The sequence below is a fragment of the Anguilla rostrata genome, chromosome 8, assembly GCF_018555375.3.
Source record: "Anguilla rostrata isolate EN2019 chromosome 8, ASM1855537v3, whole genome shotgun sequence".
Classification (NCBI taxonomy): domain Eukaryota; kingdom Metazoa; phylum Chordata; class Actinopteri; order Anguilliformes; family Anguillidae; genus Anguilla; species Anguilla rostrata.
In genome coordinates this window covers 30987275-31008404 of record NC_057940.1, presented here as the reverse complement: position 1 = coordinate 31008404, position 21130 = coordinate 30987275, and the positions used below count along the sequence as shown (strand labels likewise).

Below are 21130 nucleotides of genomic sequence, written 5' to 3'. Positions count from 1 at the left end.
CTTATTAAAATCTGCTGCCTACTGCAGTGCCTGACACCCTGACAAATCGCACCGAGCAGCACTCTGAAAAATTCCCCGTTGCCTGTGAGAATCTTCCTACGGAGAAGGGGGAAGAGAAGGAGAGAAAAAAAAAGCGAAAGCACCAACGAGAGCGGAGTTTGGGACGTGAATACACCTGCGGCCGGACGGGTAACTGGTGAGAGACGATGAGAGGTTATTACAGAGCTGGTATCTGATCTGGCCCTCTGGGACATCTGTAAATTATGTGGGTGGGGAGAGTGAGGGCTATAGATGGATGGGGGGGGCTGGGGGGTAAAGAGAGAACGTGGGCTACATGTGGATGACGGTATGCTCAAATGTCAATAATAGACAGCCAAAGGTGAGGGAGACCAGTTTTAAAAATGCAGTGGAGGCACATGATGAAAATAATCTCACGTGTACATTGTACCGAGCTATTTAAATTCTGCACAATTGTGGTTCATCTGTGCACACAATCTCTCCCTCTGTTGGATACACAGACACTCATGCCAACCCTCACAATATAGACACATGGACTGACACACACACTCACACACGTGTGCACACACACACACACACAAACATACACACACACAGATTCATACACCCACCTGGACACTTCTTGTCATTGCAGGAGCGCACCTCTTCTCCAGACCCATCGCAGGGGTACCCCTGCACGCCAGTGGCCTGGCACATTCGGAACCTGCGCTGCCACCCCGAATCACAGGTCTTAGAACACAGGCTCCAATGGTTCCAGGGTCCCCACGTCCCATCGCCTGGAGAGAGGGAGAAGCGAGGAAAAGGAAGGAGGAGGAGGAAAGCAAAGAGGAATGAGGGGAGGAACACAGGTGAAAGAGGGGTCAAAGTGATTAGCAAAGTGGGAGACAGGTGATGGATATCGATTGAACCAGGGGGGAGTGAGATGAAAGAATGCGTAAGAGTGGCAGTATTGGGTGGACATGGGGGTTGAGTGTGAGAAAAAAGGATGGAAAGAACGATAGGGTGCAAGAAGTAGGAAAGATCATAGAAAAATAGAGGAAAACAGTTAAAATGGCAGTCAGAACAGCATGCACATGCTTGACTGAGAAAGCTGTAAAAAAAAATCATTAATAAAGATTTTCTCAACAGCTAACTGATCACAAATGAGCAAAAGGCCGTATTGCTTTACAGGAAAATTGTGGCTCATCACATGAATGCAGAATGAAACAACTGAAGTCACATGATATGACAAGGTTTTTCCTCATTGCTTTGCAAACATTAATACTGACATGTTTTGGAATGATGATCATGCAATGTTTGGAATAACCATACAGAAATAAGTGCATGTAGTGAATCTATGTAGAAACATATCCATGCCTTACAAAATGCGCTCTCACACATGAACACGCACACACACACACTCACACAAACACTCACTAAAAATGCACGTACAGACAAAATAACAACTCCAATTTCACACGACTGCACCAGAATACTCTCAAGCTACACTGAAATCAAACAATCCTCACCATGATTTTATAGTTTTCCATTAATTTTGCATCGCAACTATTATAGAGACATAGTTAATTCAATCACATAATTTGATTCACTGAACGGGACAGAAATGGCTATATCTTGTCTAAGTTTGCCTGCGAGGTATAAATTGATCCTTTAGCATAAAGAGTGTGATAAGTGTCAGATTCCCTGGATCCGAATCCCTATCAGCTGAAGGGTAAATGCGCTGGTATCTGAGGGCCCAGCGCCGTGAATGTGTTTTAATGGGTTATGCTTCGATGACCAGCTGTCAGGAATGAGCAGTCGCAGGTCCAATTAAGCCCAGAGGAGCAGTGCACCGTGTCGAAGGTTTGTGTTGAAATGTTGAAATATACAAAACAGGCTCCCTTCAGAAATCTCACCGCACAAATTTAAGTAGCATCAAATAGCACTGTAAAATATTCTATGAACCCGCAAAACACACTGTTGGTGTGTGCGTGTATGTGTGTGTAGGTGTGTGAGTGTGTGCAAGCGTGTGTGTATGTAAGGAAGGAGGATGTTTCTCAAAATGCATATCACAGTCACATATACAGTCACTACATCTACACACATCAAATAATTAAAATAAGGTTTTTCACCATGGCTCGTGCGGTAAAATGTATGCGCATCCAGGAATGTCCTAAACATACACACTAACAAAGAGCATTCCTCCAAACCCTGCAGCTTTATTTCGTGTGCGAGCGGGTGGTGTGGAAGGGCTGGACCAGGGCTCTGTTGCTTACCGCTGCAGTCCAGGGTTCCACACTCGCGCGTCTCTAAATGGGGCCCCTTGCACTCCGCCCAGCCGTGGACTGAAACACTGCACCTCCTCTGACGCTGCTGTGTCCCTCTGGAGCACGTCACAGAACACTGAGACCAAGGGGACCAGTCCAGCCACTGCCCTTCCACTGCGGGACAGAGAGAGGGGGAGGAGGGAGGGGAAGCAGAGTGGGGGAGGGAGTGAAAGAGAGCAAAAGTAAGAGGAGACAGAGATTTAGTCAGTGAGAAAACGGGAGGGTGTGGGAGAGGCTAAGTGGAGATAGGGAGGGAGAGAAATAGACCCGCATGCTTGCACACACACGCACACCCACACACATATGCCTACGCGCGCGCGCACACCTTCACCTACCATTAGCGTCAGGTCACATTCGCAGCGGTGCTGGCGGTGCCAGTAATCAGCGGGATCGTCTTTATAAAAGGTCGCATTTGCGTGAAAATGAGTCTGACAGCGGCGCTGCGTGTTAGGCGCTCGCTGCCGTCCCCGCGGCCCTGGTCCTAATGAGACCAGGGGAGTGATTGATTGAGCCTGATAAATGGGACAGGTCCTGGGAACCAGCAGGAGGGGGCGCCTCAGAAGGAACAGTGCCATCCTCGTTTAGGTTTTCCCTCAGATCAAAATAACCCCCCCTGCCCCCACCCGAATAATCACAAATAAACAGCAATGTGACACGGTTATTACTCTCTTAAGTCTAAGACGTATCATGTGGCTGGACAGGCGAGGACGCTGGGTCAACATCAGGTGTTTGATGTGGCTTTTATGTCATTGCACGGATGCTGCTGTCTTTCTTTCTTTCTTTTTTTTTTTTTGATATTCCCTATTCGGTGTTCAGAGACACCATTATCCCAGTATTGAGTACACGCACACTGATCTCTCGTCGGAATGCAGCTACTAACGAGGGCCCGGCGGAGTTTGATAAACTCGGGGAGATTATGAGGATTTGCTTTTTGCCCCTGCGATACCGTGCATCAAAAAAACACAGTCGGAGAGAAAATCAAAGCTGCATAAACTGCAAGCAGGCAGCTAGAAACTTCACACACCCCGAGACACGTCAGCTCCAAGTGAGTACATGAGCATTTTCATCATAATTCATCTATAATTCTGTTTTTTAACGTCAACCATTTTTTTCATCCTGATTTGCCATTGATAATCATGCTTTTAGAGTCACCTGAAGCCCATGCAAGGAGCGCCACAGCTGAAGCATCCAGCCAGATGCACTTGTCTGAGATTTGACAATGATATTACTTTTTCCACAAAGCAGTACAGCACAGGGAGAGGGACATCATTTGTAGGGGACAACTGATAGCCTGTGGATTATGGTGGCTGGTTGGAATTAGCTAATTTCGGAAAAACCAAAGCATGGACAATTTAAACCTAACTTTGAATTCCTGGAAGTCAATTGGCTGAGGCAGAGTTGCTCAGGCATGTGACGTTTAGGCTGCAGAGTCCAGTCTACTTGTGGGAAGCACCTTCACCACCATTGATTGATCCACTCAATAGTACTTTGAGCATCATATTCTCCAAAAAATATCAGTAACTACAGATGAAAATGCAGCACTATTTCCATTATGTCTAAAGTTGAATGTTCAAAGGATATCAAAGAGTAAGTCTTATTTGGAAATGAAAGCCCATACAACACAGACTGACTTAACAGTGTGGTAATCATCTTGTGATTTCCCATTTCTTTTCAATCTCCACAGGCTTCTGTGAGAAAAAGTTCTGACGGAGCGTGTCGGCCTCTGAATGACTCTGACACAGTTTACAAGAGTGTGTGGGTGGCGGGTCATAAGCCCTGATGTGTCTGAGCCCCCAGCACACACCACCCTCTCATCCAGGGTTCAGCACCCCACAGTGCCCAATAGACCACTAATGAAAACCAGCCCATTACCTGTTAACATGGCAATACAGGGGTTTATGAGCAGAGCCTGGTTTGTTAGTTAAATAGCATACCAGGGAAAACCAATAAAATATGACCAAAAGTATGAAATAGGCTTTTTATTCTTTATTTAAACGTGTCTGGCTTCTACATTCTAGGAGCCTGAAAGAGAGCCAATCTCTGCATACATCCCGTAGAGACTGGTTTGTATTGTAACCACCTGGGCAGAAGCAGTACTTTTGGGCATTGGTAAACGCCTTTTCTCTCCCTCTCTCTCTCTCTTTCTCCTTCAAAGTGGAGTATCAGCCTTCGAAATGGGTCCTCCTGGGCCCTTATCAGTCGGTTCTGATGAGCTGGGGTATTCATTAGAGCTTTGCAAAGGTTCATAACAGGCCAAATCAGTATTCTACCGGATCAGCAGAACCGCCATCCACCATGCATCCATCATGGATCCCTGACCTGCTTTTTCTAACTCTCAATAAAATAGTATTTTGCTTCCTGTTGCTTGCCAAGAGGAAGTACAAGTACTAGTATCCGGTTCAAGGTGGTTTGGGATCCAGTTCTGAGAACTTATACAATGGGACCCATGAAACTTAGCCAAATCTTTCTAGCTTGCATTGTTGTGTTATTTATGTTTCGCTCGTAATATTTTCGGTGCTCTCTTCAAAGTTGAGGCCATTGCAAAATGCATGCAAGAGAAATTAATCAAATCTGACATTTTAATTTTATTGGGGATACATAAAAGGGAAACTTTGGGATTACCCACAGCTCATCCAAACTCATCAATAATGTAAAGCTGGAGCAAACACCTTCTTGGCACAGCACTAGCATAATTTACAAAACATGGCAGCCAATATTCCAAATGTGAATCAGGAGGAGGCAAAATTATGAACCACCACTGTGTTACCATGTGTAATATGTGAAATGTCTGTCTTATTTATCATATTGTGCACTCACCCGATTAGTCATATAGAACTTATGTGGTAGATACCATCAGAAACTACTATTAGAATACATTTAGAAAGGGTTGTAATTAGAAATAACCGTACATATGGGTTATTTGTAGAGGAGGTTTTCTAATGGTCTTATTGAAATTGTGTTTTTGATGTAATACTTGTACAGTAAGATAGGATATTATACATGAGTAATGTCCTGAGATTAGATATGTTCACCTGAGAGGTAGAATATTAAATTCCTTAGCACTGAGTATTTTTATTTTATTTATTTATTTAATTGGGTAGCAGTGGAGATACGTCACAATAAATCTTCTGAATCAACAGGCTCCAGTACACCTGTACACCAGTTGGATTTCAAGTGTGAAACCCAAGTGGAAAGAGTGGGTGAAGTTAACTTCAAAATCCAATCAAAAAGATTTATCTTGGGTTTCCACTAAGGCACTGTCCAAATGCATGGATGGGCCCCAAGGTAACGATTCGGCACCTAATGTTGTCAGCATCCCTGCAGGATGCACATAATTGGCGGCAATATTGCTCCAGGAGGGAGGCATTTTAGCCAAACAGGAAGTCAGTGGCTCATCCATTTGGTCAGCCAGGCATCCACAGCCTGTATGAGCTGCATATGATAGGTCCTCCTCTGACTCTATGCATTTGTAAGCTTATTGTAACTGTTGTACTGCACAGTGGAAGAATAAGAAAGAAAAAACAGCTCACAATGGATGTCTGTATTCTCCTGAAGGGATGAGTGAATGCTTCAAGAGCTGAGCAATCCAAATTCAGCGAAAATAAGAGAACACTTACACATATAGTTTGTAACATATGATACATATGGAACGACTATATGGGAAAATATGATATTAATTAGTGATAATGGTATTAATAATTATTTTATGAAGATGAGAGTATCAACTGTAACAGAAAAAGCTCTGTTCTGCTGCTTGGGTAGGATGTAGATTCCAATGTCGGGATGTGAGCACTGGGTCTTTTCCTCATGTGTGTCTCATTTGACCTTAACCGTGTTTGTCATACTGGAGATCCGTATTTGATGAGAAGCAGGGCTGAAATCTCCAACTTGGGGGCTAGAATCCAGCTGGCAGTTGACATTTCTTTAAATCAGGCAGGAGTCTGACAAGAGGTTAACCCTTTTTGATATGCATGGGATGTCCGCAAGGCTGTGCAGGTTGTCTTCTTACTCATTTTGTGGGACTAAATAAATAAATAGGTTAAAGAAGTCACACCCATAGAGTTGCACTGAGATTCCTATTCATAAGGAAAGGCCACGTTTTATGCACTTTTAAATTTTTGAAGGGATATACCAAATCCCATCAATTTGTTTGTGTGCTCGTGTGTGTGTGTTAATTGGTTTAGCAGCTGCTGTATAGATCCTTCAGCTGAACCGTGATGCAACCCAGCTGAGTTCTTAATATGACGTAGCGAACCATGTTGTCTATTCTGAAATAAATCACACATACACACACATACACACACACACACAGTGACATACAGAAGTGACAGGTACAAAATGCTTAAAGCTCTCTGAAAAGCATAGCAAAACAACTCTGTTTCCCCTGGTTGGGAAATAGGCCATCATTCGCCTTACATATACCATTTTGTAATATTTCTGTACACTTTACATTCAGTGGGTAGTCATTTCATTGTATCTATGCTATATGTGGAATTCTGTGTTAATACACACTTAACAATAACAAGTGACAATACAATTAATACAGTATCCTGTATACATTGTATTAAGGCTTGATTGCACAATATAATCTACATTTGTAATATCTGTGTATATATACATTGCAAATTCTACCCATGTCAGGTAAAGTGTGGAATATGACAATTATATAACATGAAAATAAAAACAATTTTAACAAGCAACTCACACATGCAGTAAATGCATATATGTATTTGCAATGCCATTTGGTGTTTCATGTAGTGTGGTGTACACATGCAGGATGATTGGAATGTATCGTATGTTTTGTTTTTTTTAAATCAGTTTTTATGGGTCAGTGAGATTGTGTTTAAAGGTTTTAGGTGTGGAGAGTAGAAGGCAGCATGGCAAAATTGTTTTTGTATGTCAACCCCCTTGAACATAGTCATTCAGAGTACCCTTTAGAGCAACATAAAATTCGGCAGACATCTGCAATAAGCACTCAACAGGATTGCAGACAGTAGGAAAACCCAGTCATTTAACACAGAGGGTAAACACAACCTTTGCAGCGTGACAAATCTGGGTCATGTGATTCTCACATTTGGGAGACAAAGCGAAAGTGAATCAGAATCTAAACCTGCGTAACACAAACACTGATTTGCTCAGACACAAACATGCCAGAGAGGCACACTAGACACAAACACAGGCAGAAGCCTCATACGCATTCCAGAAGCACACGTGCACATCCACACACGCTCATGCATGCCCACACACACATATGCACACTCACGTACACACACACAGACCTTTGCACAAACAGACAAAAGCACACATAAAATCAGGTGTGCACAGACAGACCCTGTGCACTCATCAGTCATACACAACCTCGAGACCTGGTCCGGACCAAGTAAAAGTTTTGGACAAATTGTTTTTTGTTCCCCTGGAGCAACCTGTTCCCCTATCCCTTCAGCTTCTTTGTCTTTACTAGGGCTTCCCACTATGGGTAAGGTACCCACATTGACCATCCATCAAAGAGACAAATACACCATCAGCTGGCAGATACATGCCAAGAGCCAGGCAGTCAGTTTCTGCAGAACAGAAAATAAAATCTGGCACTGCTGACGGTGCACTTCTGCAAATGTTGCCATGACTCCAGAATGTCAGGTGCCGGCACCAAATGGTCTTCCCTTTCGGTACACCACATTCCAATAGAGATGTTTAATGCATGTCAAGCAGAACACTGCAACCATCAAGCGTTTCAATATTCCATGCCTGGAAGAAAAACCAGAGAAGTGGTGAGTGAGAGAAAGAGAAGATCCCTATAAACGTGCTATTGATTGCCCCCTCTGGAAAATCCCCAGACAATTATACCGCATTTTCCCTTCAGATTCGATCCCCTTTAGGCATCGCAGTCAATCATAATCTGGCCATGTTCCTCCTGCACCTCAAAAGCTCTCTCAAGTGTGGCAGTTTGGCTGCGGATTCAGCGGCGATCAGCTCTGAGGGTCTGGAGGGTGCTCGTTCTGCGGCTGATGGACACCCCCGCTGAACCGAGAGCAGATAGCAGACAGACACGCTTGAGTTCAGCCGGGGGAGGGAGAGGCAGATTCAAAGAGCGAATGACTTCTCCGCAACCCGGTGCCACTGAAGAGCAATTATATTGTGCAATACTGTCTTGTAATGATAATGGTCATCAAACCAGTGCTGAGTTATTCAAGCTTCATTCCTTCTTCGATTGTTGTTTTTTCTTAATCCATTAAAGTTTAGTGTTGTACAGTCTGCGTGATGTGTTACCAATCAGATCAAATGATCACAATTATAATGATTTCCAATTATACGCATTATGGTTTTGACAATATAGCATTAATATAGCACGACTAGCCTCAACTAGTGCAGGTAGTCTCCGATGAGCAGTGTAAGGGCCATATTTACTAAAGGTTTGCGGTGCTTTTATAGACGCTAACGAGACAAATAGTGCTTGTCCATATTTACTAAGGTGCAACACTGGAGATGTGTGCTGGTAAAACGAGAAAAATGCGGCATCCCTAAAATTTGTGTGTTTGGGTTAATGTATATGTATTTTAGGGCATTTTGATGGAAGACCGCAAAAACATGGGAGGAGAGAATGGAAATGTATGTATGACCTGCTACAGATGATTTATCATGTCTGGTGGCCCTTGCAGTAAAGGTAATTGCATCTGTTTTTTAACGTTTGCGTGAAGCGGGTGTTAACTTCTTTCCAGCACAAGATCAGAATGGCCATTCTTAAGAAGACACATCGAGTAGGGGAGAGTCCCATAAATGGAACATTATTATTTTGCTAATTTATTCAGAAAATATCGAGCGAAGCACTATTAAATTTTACTCCAAATAGCTTTGGCATGTCAGTAGTCATTAGCTGTTTCAATTACATTCATAACGAGTCAGATACCAGTAAAACCAAGGAATGCAGTCCGATGTTAAATTCACTGCACCTAGTCCGAATGATTGTATTAGAGGTACAGAATAATTGTAACAGTAAATGAAAACGGCCTGTAATGTGCATACGCAGGTTTTTTTTCAGCACATACCAATGTTAATCAAGGAAACGCATTTTTATTGGTAATGTGACCAGCCACATTATAAATGGGGCTTTATTCATGGAAAAAGACTGTACGTAAAAAGCGGACGGACAAGCATCTTCATAAACTACCATGAAGTGAGTTGTGGTTAACGTCCAAATAGATGTGGAAAGCTGCTTTCGTTTGGTATCTTAACACGCAGGTAAGCTTTTATAAATTAAATAGTCGACAGTACGGACCGATCTGGAGTGTGCTTATTATAAATACCTGCAACCTGCTAGCCGTTTCTTTTCCATTAACGCAGCATCCAGAAGATGAGGCTGTCAACACAGCAAGCAAATTAGCTGAACCCATTTAACATTAAACACAGAACTAACTTCGAACACGTTGATGAGTAAAATTATCATTAAAAAAAATTAAACATTTAAAATGCCTAAGTTCTTCCCGAAAGGACACTACATGCAGATGGTTTTCAACACCATCTAGTGTCCCTATTCTCCAAATCTGAAGCCCCCTCCATGACCTCTCTGGGTACCAACCCTCTCGTTTTCACTTCAGACGCCATTATGTAAACAAATAGCAGCAAAAAAGTAGATTGTTTGTAATAGCAACTCAGAGGTGCTACGTCTCAACACCTACTGCATTTATATAGGCGGGGTGCAACGGAGCGAACCCTCCATTCCTGCTAGGACACTATTTTTTAAAACGATCGGATTTTAACTGTGTATCTGCTTATGGTAGCGTTTTTTTTCGCGCGAGTCCGCCGCTTTCATAAATGTAGTGCGCACCACTTTGTTAACTGAAACGCATTCGCTACTGTACATCTGTTCTGTTCACCACCATAATGTACTGCAAATAAAAATTAAACAGATTTATTTTAATACACCATGATCAATAAGCGCAATGTTAGGAGTTGCTACTGATCGTTGTTTATTCCGTTTGTTCCATGTTCAAACTGAAATGACGTAATCCGAACGCCACGATTCTGTGCAATTTTATTGAACGTGCTGGACAAGAAGAATTGGTTATTTTAGACGGGGGGGGGGACCAAAAGGTGTATTCGGTAATATTTTCTCATACTCAATTATATATGTGATTATTATATATAAAGTAGCAACTGATAATATATGTATAATGATTTTTGTGCGTAAAAAATATACTGTCATTTTTTCTGAGATAACTGAATATTGTATGGAAATGGTATAGTCCGGATAATGTGTAGTATATAAGCAGGTCATTTGCTGTCAGTAGGGAGGCTGGCAGTAGGTGGGCGTGCCAGCGTATGGGTACAATTGATGTGCCGAATTGTTTGTTTTGTATATGTATATAAATATTTGTATAATAGTTTGGGGCACTTTTGTAAATAAAACACCCCACTTGGGTTGCACAAGTTTGAGTCTCATCGCCAAAGGTCACTGTAAAATCCACCGGCCGACCATCCTTGTAACACATTAAGTGTTTTGGACACCTAGCATCCAATTCCTGTTAGAATACAACCTGAAAACCATACTTTTCCACAACAGATAACTTTTTAAAATGATGTATGATTTCGTTTATTGCAAATGAAAACAAAGCCTTATACCCCCAAAAAAATTATTTTGCTCGCTCAAAAATAATTTTTTGCGCAAAAGTTATCAGATTCCTCCATTCCTTTGGGAGGTAGTAGAGGACTGAATTGCACATGTACAAACACGAAATGGCTACGGTAGCCATATTGTACATAATGTTATTGATCGTAGTACCTGTACCAAGCGTTACATTTATGGCAACTCTCCCCTACGTTTGCGAAAGGAGAGAATCTTTTTAAAATACATGACTCCTTCATCTTTAGGAACAGTTTCCTGTTAGAGAAGTTGAGAGACGGTGACTGTGCAGATGCAGATGCAGGTGGTTGGCTATTGGGTATGGAATTAAACAACCTGAAATATGAAAAATGTGTTCTGACGTGTTTACTACTGAGACGTATTGAGATTTTAAGGTGACAGTTGCATCCATTGCATCCATGGATCCCAACACCTGTCCAAAACCCATCAGCGATAGAGCAGTACAACAATGTTGCTTTCCTGCCATACGCAAGACTTTAGTACCGGCAGTACATTGAAATGAACCTGCTGCGGCTGTGCTCATTCACATAACCAGTCCTGGTAAATACCCGCTAAATTGAAAACATGCGGCGACGCATAATTTTGCGGCACTGGCGGTAATTTGCGGCATGCTTAGTAAATATGGCTCTAAGTGTTCTATTCATTTACTGTATGCTGTTTTATTAATTTCTATACTGTACAGAGCAATATGACTTACTTTACGATAGTATTAAAATGTTTAATGACATAACATAAATGAATGTTTATGATAATTTAGCAGTAGTAACCTTCATGACTGTTTTTATTATTATTACAGCAATGTGTCTCCAACACTAGGTTATTTTGCCTTTTATTTTTAATGGGTTTCCCTTATTTGCATTTTTTTTTATTGCTGGCAGGACAAATTAAAAGGAAAACAAAAAGAAAAAAAAATGTCTGTAAGAAACTAAAATAATAGTCAATTTTGATAAACCTCAAGTCATAATGTCTTTGTCTCCCCCATGCAATTCACATTAAGCTATTTTCTTCTGACTTAAGAATCTTTGGCTTAAGCATTTAAGAGTTTAACCAATCACGTGTTGTGCAGCTCTTGTTTCATAACAAAGTTTTTATAAACATCTTTCAAAGAGAGCCAGTGGTTTATATAATAAATACACTTAAAGTGTCTTTAACTGCTAGTGTGCAATACTGACTCAATAGTAAACACCTGGAGTGTGTGACATGGGGACTTACAGTGCAGGTGGAGAGCTGATTAGACAAGACCTCTTATTATTCCCGTATCAGGTTCCCTTGGGTCTTTCACTTATTTCTTCACTCTATATTTGATACCATTCAGTCTAAAAATACATATACTCATAGCTCAACAGCAGAGCAAGAAAAATAAGAAAATTTTATTTTCAAATGTTTCCCCTGCCAGCAGTCATATAATCAAAATCTGCTTTATGTTATCTGCAGTGTAAGTGCATCGCCTTCTCCCTATCCCTCCCCCTCTCTCATTCTATCTCTCTCTTCTTTTTTCCTCTTTTGGCTCCTCCTCTTTTTACTCTCTCAATCAATCAGGCAATGGCAGAGGCTAGGCCCGGGGACCAGTCACTTTCTCTCGGGTCTAATGTTGTGCCAAAACATCCCTGTAAATTAGTAACAATGTGACGTGATGTGGAGAGGTTTTCATGTTTGACGAAGTTCAATGCATCTCAGCATTTTTTTTAGCAAACTGATGGAGTGCTTTTCGTTTTGTATTATTCAATTATTCACTCCCCCCTTTTTTTTCAAAACACCCCTTTCATACAAAATATTAATTATTTCTGGAGCGAAGATGATGAGTCACTGAAGTGGCTTTGTGATTAATTATTAAAGGCATATACCAGGGAGATGGAAATGCTCTGCTCAAATATTTCTGAGTGTGAGAGGCCCAGGAACGCATAGTTACAAGCTGTTCGAGAGCTATAGATACGATCAATAAACACAGAAATAGAAGAGAGTAGACAAACACACACACAAATAGTCAAGCCCAGGTGACAGTCAGATGAGCATAGTAAATACAGGGGTGCTGAGAACGATTCGGAACAGAGCCGCGCGCAATTCAGCACCTGGCCTACACAGTTTCTACACAGGCATTTTTCCTAGCACTTCTGCTGCACTGCCAATGTCAAGTGACAAGGCCTCCCTAGTTGGAATCTAGCATTTACAAAATCAATAAATCCGATCAATGCGAAGCAAACTTTAACAAGGCTTCAAGGTTCCCTGGATTTCCACTGCGGCACAAGATCTGATGTCCACACCAGGCAACAATGCGCAGAGAATCCGTCGTTACCAAAAAGGCTTTAATGAGAATTTGTCAGGCGCCACGAAAGACTGGGCCACTGAAGTTAAAATTGAGCTGCATGGCATACAGCTGACCATTTCACAGAGAGAAGCTGAACAGCTAAAGTGAGGGCTAACTGATATTTACATGTCTGACAAAGTATATCATCTCATTTTTGCCTTTTCATTTGCCTGTAAGAAAGATAATTCTTAACAAAAAAAAATATTAAACCATAAATTTTGGTAAGTGGAAGGGATACTTGCAGATCGGTCTGGGTAACAAGGCCACTTTTGTATGGGCCACACCTTCAGAGGGCATCACAATCATCTGCGTTAGATTCTTTATCATCATTCATCTATTGCCTGATTCCAAGCGGTAATATTTCACGTGGCTGAATTATGTTGCTTTCATGTGTCAGTTTTAAATGCTCAAAGCTGGACATGCTCAGGTTGAAGTGTCAGATTTTAACGTTTGGAGAAGGATACGGTTGAATTATTTTTTAACTGAATGGAAGTACTATGCTTTGGCAGGGTGTAATCACTGTCCATCAAGCCCGCTGTTCTACACTTTCCAAGCTGTTCATCTGCACCTCAAGTAAAAATAGCAGTGATTCTCCTGTCTTTAACAGAATGACAGCCTATTAACGGTTTTCAAGAGGAAGGGTGTTCCAATTGATAAAATATTGAAATGGGGCAGTTAAATGATTTATTGTGCATCCTAGTTGGGCAATGACTAAACTTGTCAATGCAGGAAATGCTGATTTATCACAGAACGGAGAAAAAAAAAACCTATGCTGTATCTCCAAACTAAATTGAGTAAAAAAACAACAAAGGACCAGGACAGACAGAAAGTGGGTTGCAAGAGGAAGACAGACTGACAGAGAGAGGAAAGAGAGAGAGAGAGAGAGAGAGAGAGAGAGAGCATGTATACAGCCTTAGAAATGCAAGGGATGGTACTAACCAGGGCAGACTGCAATATTGCAGAGTTTGGACTGCACCTCTGGGCCACCACAGGCCTCGCTTCCATGCTGAGGGGATACACAGCTCCGGGTCCGGCTTCGGGAGCCTCTCCCGCACGTGACCGAACACAGGCTCCACGGAGACCACTCTTCCCACAGCCCATGCACTGCAACAATATCACAGTACAGAGAGCCAATGGGGATGAGGTGTGATGGAGTGGGGAAAGGGGTGGGGCCATGGACACATGTTACCCCCATTCACTTCTGTTGCGCTAAGCACAATACTAAAAGTAACTGGAGGTAGCGCATGGCCGCGGTGGGGCTGTAACCTCCCCCTGAAGGTGAGGGAGTCACATTTGCGAAGGTGCCAGGTACGGTCAAATGGCCTCCATCTCTATCCATACGCTACAACAATGCAGTATATGGACAAAGTGGGAAGAGGCTAATTATAACCACTCCTTATGCCCCTTTCAAATGTGCATAGTCCCACCCATCTTCCGTACACCGGCCCCACCCGTTATGTCCCCGAACCCTTATTTGAGATGTTGATGCCATGGCTTATATTCGAACTGGACTGGGAGGAAATAATGAATGGTGAATGACAGAGCAAGAGTAAAGAGGGAGGTGGTCATATTGGCAGACCATTAATTACTAAATTAAATTTTCAAGGCAAATATTTTTAATAAGACAGCCCCAAATGAATGATAGATCAATGTGTTTCCGCCACTCTCAGCTCTGTGTCAATGGGATGGCTTCATGCTGAAAAATGTCATAGAAATGCATTGTGAGAGATGCACTGAGAGAGAAGAATGCTGGTAAATCTGTCTGCTGTGGAAAGCTCGGAATGTCCGCTTCAGTGTCAATTGTTAAAAAATCAGCTATTTTCTGCCTTTCAAAATATACGTTTGCATTAGTATACTGTGAATCTTGCTAATTTGGGAATTCCAAAATATTATATATTTCTCAGTAATACAAAAAAGAAAAAAGGAAAGAAAAAAACTTCACAGACTTTGATAACAGCAGACATTTTCTCATGTCTGTTACATATGTTTCAAGACACGTGCACCATTCCACCAGCATGTCCACTTAGCAAGTAACACCCGAGCAAAACCAAGACAGGCATAGGCTTTTACTATTTGCTTCGGCAAAGAGCATTGTCTCTGCACTGCATCAGCGAATGATCAAGAGGTGGCGCAGAAATGGAGCCAGAGGAGAGAGTTTTTCTTTTTTTTTTTCTTTTCTTTTCTTTTTCTCTCCCTCCGGACTGGGTGTGATGAGACTAATGGCTGGGAGCACTGTGATATGGCGGTGGAAGATGAAGAGCCGTTCCGGGAGGTGTTTCGGGGAGCCTGAAAGGCCGCCGCCGTGCGCGATAGCAACGCGAGACAGCGCGGAGCAGCGGCGCATTGTAGAGTAAACAAAAGGTGCAGATGCCGCCGCCGCCGCCGTCCGTCTCAAAAAAAAAAAAAGAAAGAAAAGAAAACAAGCCCGTCGTTTTCCGCGACAGCTCGGAACATCAGACACGCGCGGAGATCAGTGAGAGGCGACGAGAGAGTAGCGCTGGCTACTCTCTGTCACACCGCTGATGTATGAAATGGTTTTCATTTTCAAGATTATGGGCATACAGAATTAAGACGGAGAAAGAGAGAGAGAGAGGGAAACAGAGAAAGAGACTGAGAGAGAGAGAGAGAGAGAGAGAGAGAGAGTGAGATATGCAGGCCCTTCCCATGTACAGCAAGGCTGTAGTCTGCATAATGCATGTTGATAAATAATTGATCCAAGTGGGCTCTGCTGAACAACAGGCAATGTAGCGCTCCAGAGAAAGTGTGAGAGAGAGGGGGTGGGAGAGAAGAAAGAGAAGAGAGAAAAGGAAAAAGCCACAGTTTTAAAAAGGTTCTTTGTGTTGCCACTTGATTAAAAGAAAAAAAATTAACAAAGAATATATTTAATTTTTTTTTTTTTTGTTAGGGCAAAAACATTCAGGCATCGTTGATTTTATTTTCTTTACCAACTGAAACTTAATTGTCACTCTTAAACTCACTAAAGCAGAACCATTTTATGTCACATTTCCAGTCAAAGTTTACAAGGTGACCTTACATCTATTGCTTCACGGAAACTTCAGTTCCTGAAGATGATAAAAATCAATTGGGCTGGTTATAAGCTCACCCTTTGATCTCAGTTGCAGATGTACATTACAGTAACTGTTGGCCAGCATTTTGTGAGGCTTGAAGTAGATTGTGCTTGTAAGAAAAAAACCCATAAATCCATAAGCTGCAAGTCTACCCTGAGATGAACTTGTAGGAATATGAGCTTGGATTCAGTAGTCATTACATATTTACATCAAAGGCATTACACTGAATTATAACTGGGTATTCCAAATGTATTTGTAAGCCTTTCATAAACAATAGGATTATGCTGTTGGTTTGCAAAATGTACATGTAAATGACTGTTCTGTTTGCCGTTTGTCTAATTAATGTAGTACACATTAAAATTGCATGTAAAGCCATGTGCCACACTGTACAGACAAAAATATTTAACAACAGATTAATATCCGTTTAGTTAAGGGATAAGTAGCAGTCCTGCTACTCCTCACAGGCGGTACAGGTCTGTGTTGTGATGGAAAATGCAGGGGTGAGAGAAAGAGACAGTTATTAATGGAGAGACGAATCAGATACTTCTGTCCACATTTTCTAACGTGAAGATTTTTAGTCATCCTTTGGGAAACAGGGTGTGCAGAAGCATAGTACCCATCAGTTTTGAGGAGGAATCTGGGGATCTTGATGTAATAATTGATTTGCCAATAAGACTGGTATACAGTGGAGAGGCGTGGCCAAAGGAGAAGTGGCCAGTATGACTGACAAGTTCCATCCAGTGGGAGACATGTTGGACTCACATGCTCAAATGGTGAGTGAGAGATGCCATTTTCTGGTGAGCTGTCTGTCTCTTAATTGAGTGGGGCTCCTACTCCCAACTTCGCCCATGGCAGGAAACAGACCCCGCCTCTTTGACAGGCCTTTATTCAAATGGAGTTTCCACAGGCAGAGGAAATGATAAACCACACGTTTCCTGGGCCGCGGAATAATACTGATGATGCTGAGATTCATCAGCCTCTTCTGAAGGGGGGAGACCCACATATGTTATCACGCTCTGTGGCCTACATCTCTGAGAACCTCAAACACTCTCATTCTGGATTGAGGGTGAACTGGTTCAGTCAAAATGGATAGCTACATCAGGTATTCCACTGCCAGGGGGGATAAACTGGAATACCTGATAACTGGTAGACACTCTGCTTTTCAAGGGGTACAAGTAATGTAAGTTATCTTATGTTCAATGTATCTCTATGGCATTGATAGTGGGGTTAAGCTGATGTGTAGCACCACCTCATGGCTGAATAATTTAACTACTGCCAGTACGTTCTCTCTTGGGAGGCAAAACACCTCATGCAAGTGTGACCAGGTAATAAAGTAAAGGAGATATGTGTATGCTATTTTTATAAGAGGCTAATACCAACCATCCTATGAATGACTGGAATTCAGCAAGAATTTTACAAGAGAGAGCACATGGAGCAGGTGGCCTGCATAACAGTACATGGTCAAGAGGAATAAGGGAAAACACTGAACATGTAGGCAATTTGCATTAATAGCCAGCTTTAACATGATCTGCCAGTCCTCAGTTACAATTACAGGGCTAATTTTGTTTCACACCACTCAAGATTCGCTAATTTAATAAATCAAATCATCCCACGGTGTATTCTGTAATGTGTCAAAATTTAATTTTAAAACTACTTTGACCTTTTGTGAGATTTCTTTATTGGAAATCAGATTAAGTCTTGTTTCCTCATTATCTGCTTTCTTTTGAACCAACGTCAGCTGTAAACAGGAGACCTCGGCCTTGCCTGGACCTGATCAAACATCCACGAGATGCAATTTAAAAATGTAATATGCAAGCGCAAAAATGTTCTGGGTAGATGTGGCTCCAAGGTCTCACGAGGTGCATATTCACAGCATTAGGACTACATTTCCCTGCCTTCTTGTGCCCAAAAAAAAAAAAAAAGCGTGGCAGATGGCTAGCTGTATAACCCTCATTTAGGCCAGATAAAGTTTACAAAGCGTTCATTTGTGGAGTTAATTTCCAGGAAAATGGCTATTGATGAACCAGTTGGCAGGACGGGGGAATGGGGATGGGGCGGTGCCGAGCGGGTTAAAGGGAGGTGTCATTTAGGACAGAAAGCCAATTGACTGTAACTAGATTTTTTAAAGTGGCGCAGCTCCTTAATTCAGCCTGCACAGATGATCAATTCTGAATAATAAGTCAACTCCTTGCAAAATAAACTTGAGCATAATTGCTTTCGCTAATCAATTCTGTTTGAACTGGAGCCAAGTTACAGAGCAGAAATCAAGAGAGAAGGGACCACTTAGCAGCTGTACCTCTAGTTACCCACCCCTCTCCAATTGCCTCCCTCCGGAGAGGGGTCACTGCCGTAAGGTTTCACACCATAAAGTAGCTTAAAGGTTGCTGTTGAATTATGAATAACCAGAGGAGTCAGTGTAAATTGCTCGCAAGCTTCGTCATACATATTAAAAGAATAGGAATACGCGCATGCAGGGCACTGTACTGGATCTGCTAAATAGGCTCAGAACAAAGACCTTGTCCAAGTCAATAAACTACATGCGCCTCTTTTTAATCATATTATCACATAATATACTGACTCTGGGACTGCAACTATGGTGCAACTCTGACATTCACTCACTGCAGCGAGCAGATCAGCGAATTTTCACCAGCTATTGCAAAGTGCTAATTTTATTTCAGTGTTTACTATTTATAAACTCTCTAGACGACACAAATCCCAAAAGTTATGAAATGACCTGGAGTTCTGACATTTAACACACCAACGGTCTGCACATTTATTTGGACTCATGGAAGCAGTCCTGAGCAACCAACACCATGGTCTTTTTGCTCACTCCGTTATTATCCAACAGACACGCAGAGCAGCGCATTCCTCTCAGCTTGTACAAACAGGTTCATGAACGTAAAGCGATCAATAAATCATATGAACCACAGCCGTTTTTTTTTTCTCCCCCAAGTGGTCTGCGGTGAAGGAGTCCGTGGAAATCGAGCGGATGAGCGGTTAAGATGCCCGTAGAAACAGTCCATTTTGATTTTCCTATCATCTCACACACAGTTCAGAACAACTGCTTTTGCCCCGAAGCCAAGATAAACAGAAGACGTGAGAGAGAGAGAGAGAACATAGCAACCGATATTCCATCAAAGAAACGATGCAGGAAATTAATAATGACACTGAAGGGGAAATGAGACACTTGCGCAAACAAACTGAAGTAAATGATTTGCATAAATACAACATCTGCAACAAACACTGACAAATAAAGACGGGCCCGGTCTCCGACTAAAATCATCCATAAATGCCAAGTCCAGCAAATTAAATAAATAAGTAAAAGCAATTTAAAATGCATCTGCCCACTTAATGGCGCAAAGTCCATCCTGCTCTGGCCTTGGTCCTTTTGGTGTACAAATCCTTCTTTTGCAAGTATGATGAGCTGTAGTTCAAATATGTCTGACATGCAAAAAAAAAACGGTAGAAATAACTAAATTGCCTGGGAGAATTTCCATCAGGGACGCTCGCAGACCCCCATATTTCAAATATAGCAATGCTGCAATGTAGGACACCAGCAATTTCCATTCAAACATTTCCAGTAATAATCGCAGCACTGGAATCACAAGAGATTTTGTTTACAATGCGGTTGGAACTGGCGCGCCCTTGTACATCTTGATTCAAGAAGACATTTATTATCTTGGTCACTGACTATAAACAGAATGCCCGACCCCTATTGGTTGAAACTGTTGCATGCACTTTTAAACCTCCATGGATAAGATTCTGTCGCAGCGGATGCAACCTGTTATCATCTCTATCAGAATTTCAGCCAGTGCAGATGTGTATGTTGGCAAAGCCTCTGTTAATTTGAGATTGGAAACAGCAAGCCAGGGTTAGGCCAAAAACTCTCTGCATTGTGCACTGTGGATCAGGAAGGTTTTACGGGGACTTTTCATTAAAAACAAAGCACGCTGCCATTTACCCTGGTTTACCCACATTAGTGTTGCAGGATTTTTTTGAAAACATCCCAGAGCAGTGAGATCTGCAGTGGGGGATGCGGCATTAGTGTGCCATAGTGTTGTACTGCAGCATGGCCCAGCAGTACCCAGGCAACTGTGTCATGGCTGTGCTGTATGCCAATAAATGCTGTGTCCCAGCTTCACCTCTACTTTGTGCCGGCTCTGTGTCTTTGTTCACTGTCTGCGCTGTGCCTGGGCAGCTTGCGTTGTGTTGTTGCAGTGTCTGTGCTGCCATTGCTGCATGTCTGTGCTGCGTCTTTGCACTGCAAAGTTGTGACTGCTTTATCGGTGATGTGTGTATGTGCTGTAGGTCTGTGATTTATGTGCTTTGTGTGTATGTGCTGTCGATCTGTGCTTTATGTGTACGTGCTGTAGGTTTTGTGTGTACGTGCTGTAAGTCTGTGCTTCATCTGTGATGTGTGTATGTGCTGTAGGTCTGTGCTTCATCTGTGATGTGTGTATGTGATGTAGGTCTGTGCTTCATCTGTGATGTGTGTATGTGCTGTAGGTCTGTGCTTCATCTGTGATGTGTGTATGTGCTGTAGGTCTGTGCTTCATCTGTGATGTGTGTATGTGCTGTAGGTCTGTGCTTCATCTGTGATGTGTGTATGTGCTGTAGGTCTGTGCTTCATCTGTGATGTGTATATGTGCTGTAGGTCTGTGCTTCATCTGTGATGTGTGTATGTGCTGTAGGTCTGTGCTTCATCTGTGATGTGTGTATGTGATGTAGGTCTGTGTTTTGTGTGCTTTATGCGCTGTGTGCCTGTGCTGCGGCTGTGCTGCGTCTCCGTGGCACC

At 42.3% G+C, this 21130-nt stretch overlaps 1 protein-coding gene across 19 annotated transcripts in view; it reads right to left on the bottom strand.

The window, feature by feature from the left end:
* Positions 1–21130, bottom strand: part of adgrb2 (adhesion G protein-coupled receptor B2) — a 261515-nt gene that overhangs the window by 125349 nt on the left and 115036 nt on the right. For 16 of the 19 annotated variants that reach the window (XR_010331918.1, XR_010331919.1, XM_064347657.1 and 13 more), the window contains exons 5-7: positions 14207–14371; positions 2274–2438; positions 630–794 (exon numbers count right to left, since the gene is read on the bottom strand). Coding sequence is in view for 17 of the 19 variants with exons in the window: in XM_064347657.1 (XP_064203727.1) it covers positions 630–794; positions 2274–2438; positions 14207–14371 (495 nt within the window). In the remaining 2 variants the exon portion in view is untranslated. The remainder of the gene's footprint in view (positions 1–629; positions 795–2273; positions 2439–14206; positions 14372–21130) is intronic. The other 3 variants (XM_064347669.1, XM_064347670.1, XM_064347671.1) reach the window with 1 other exon arrangement.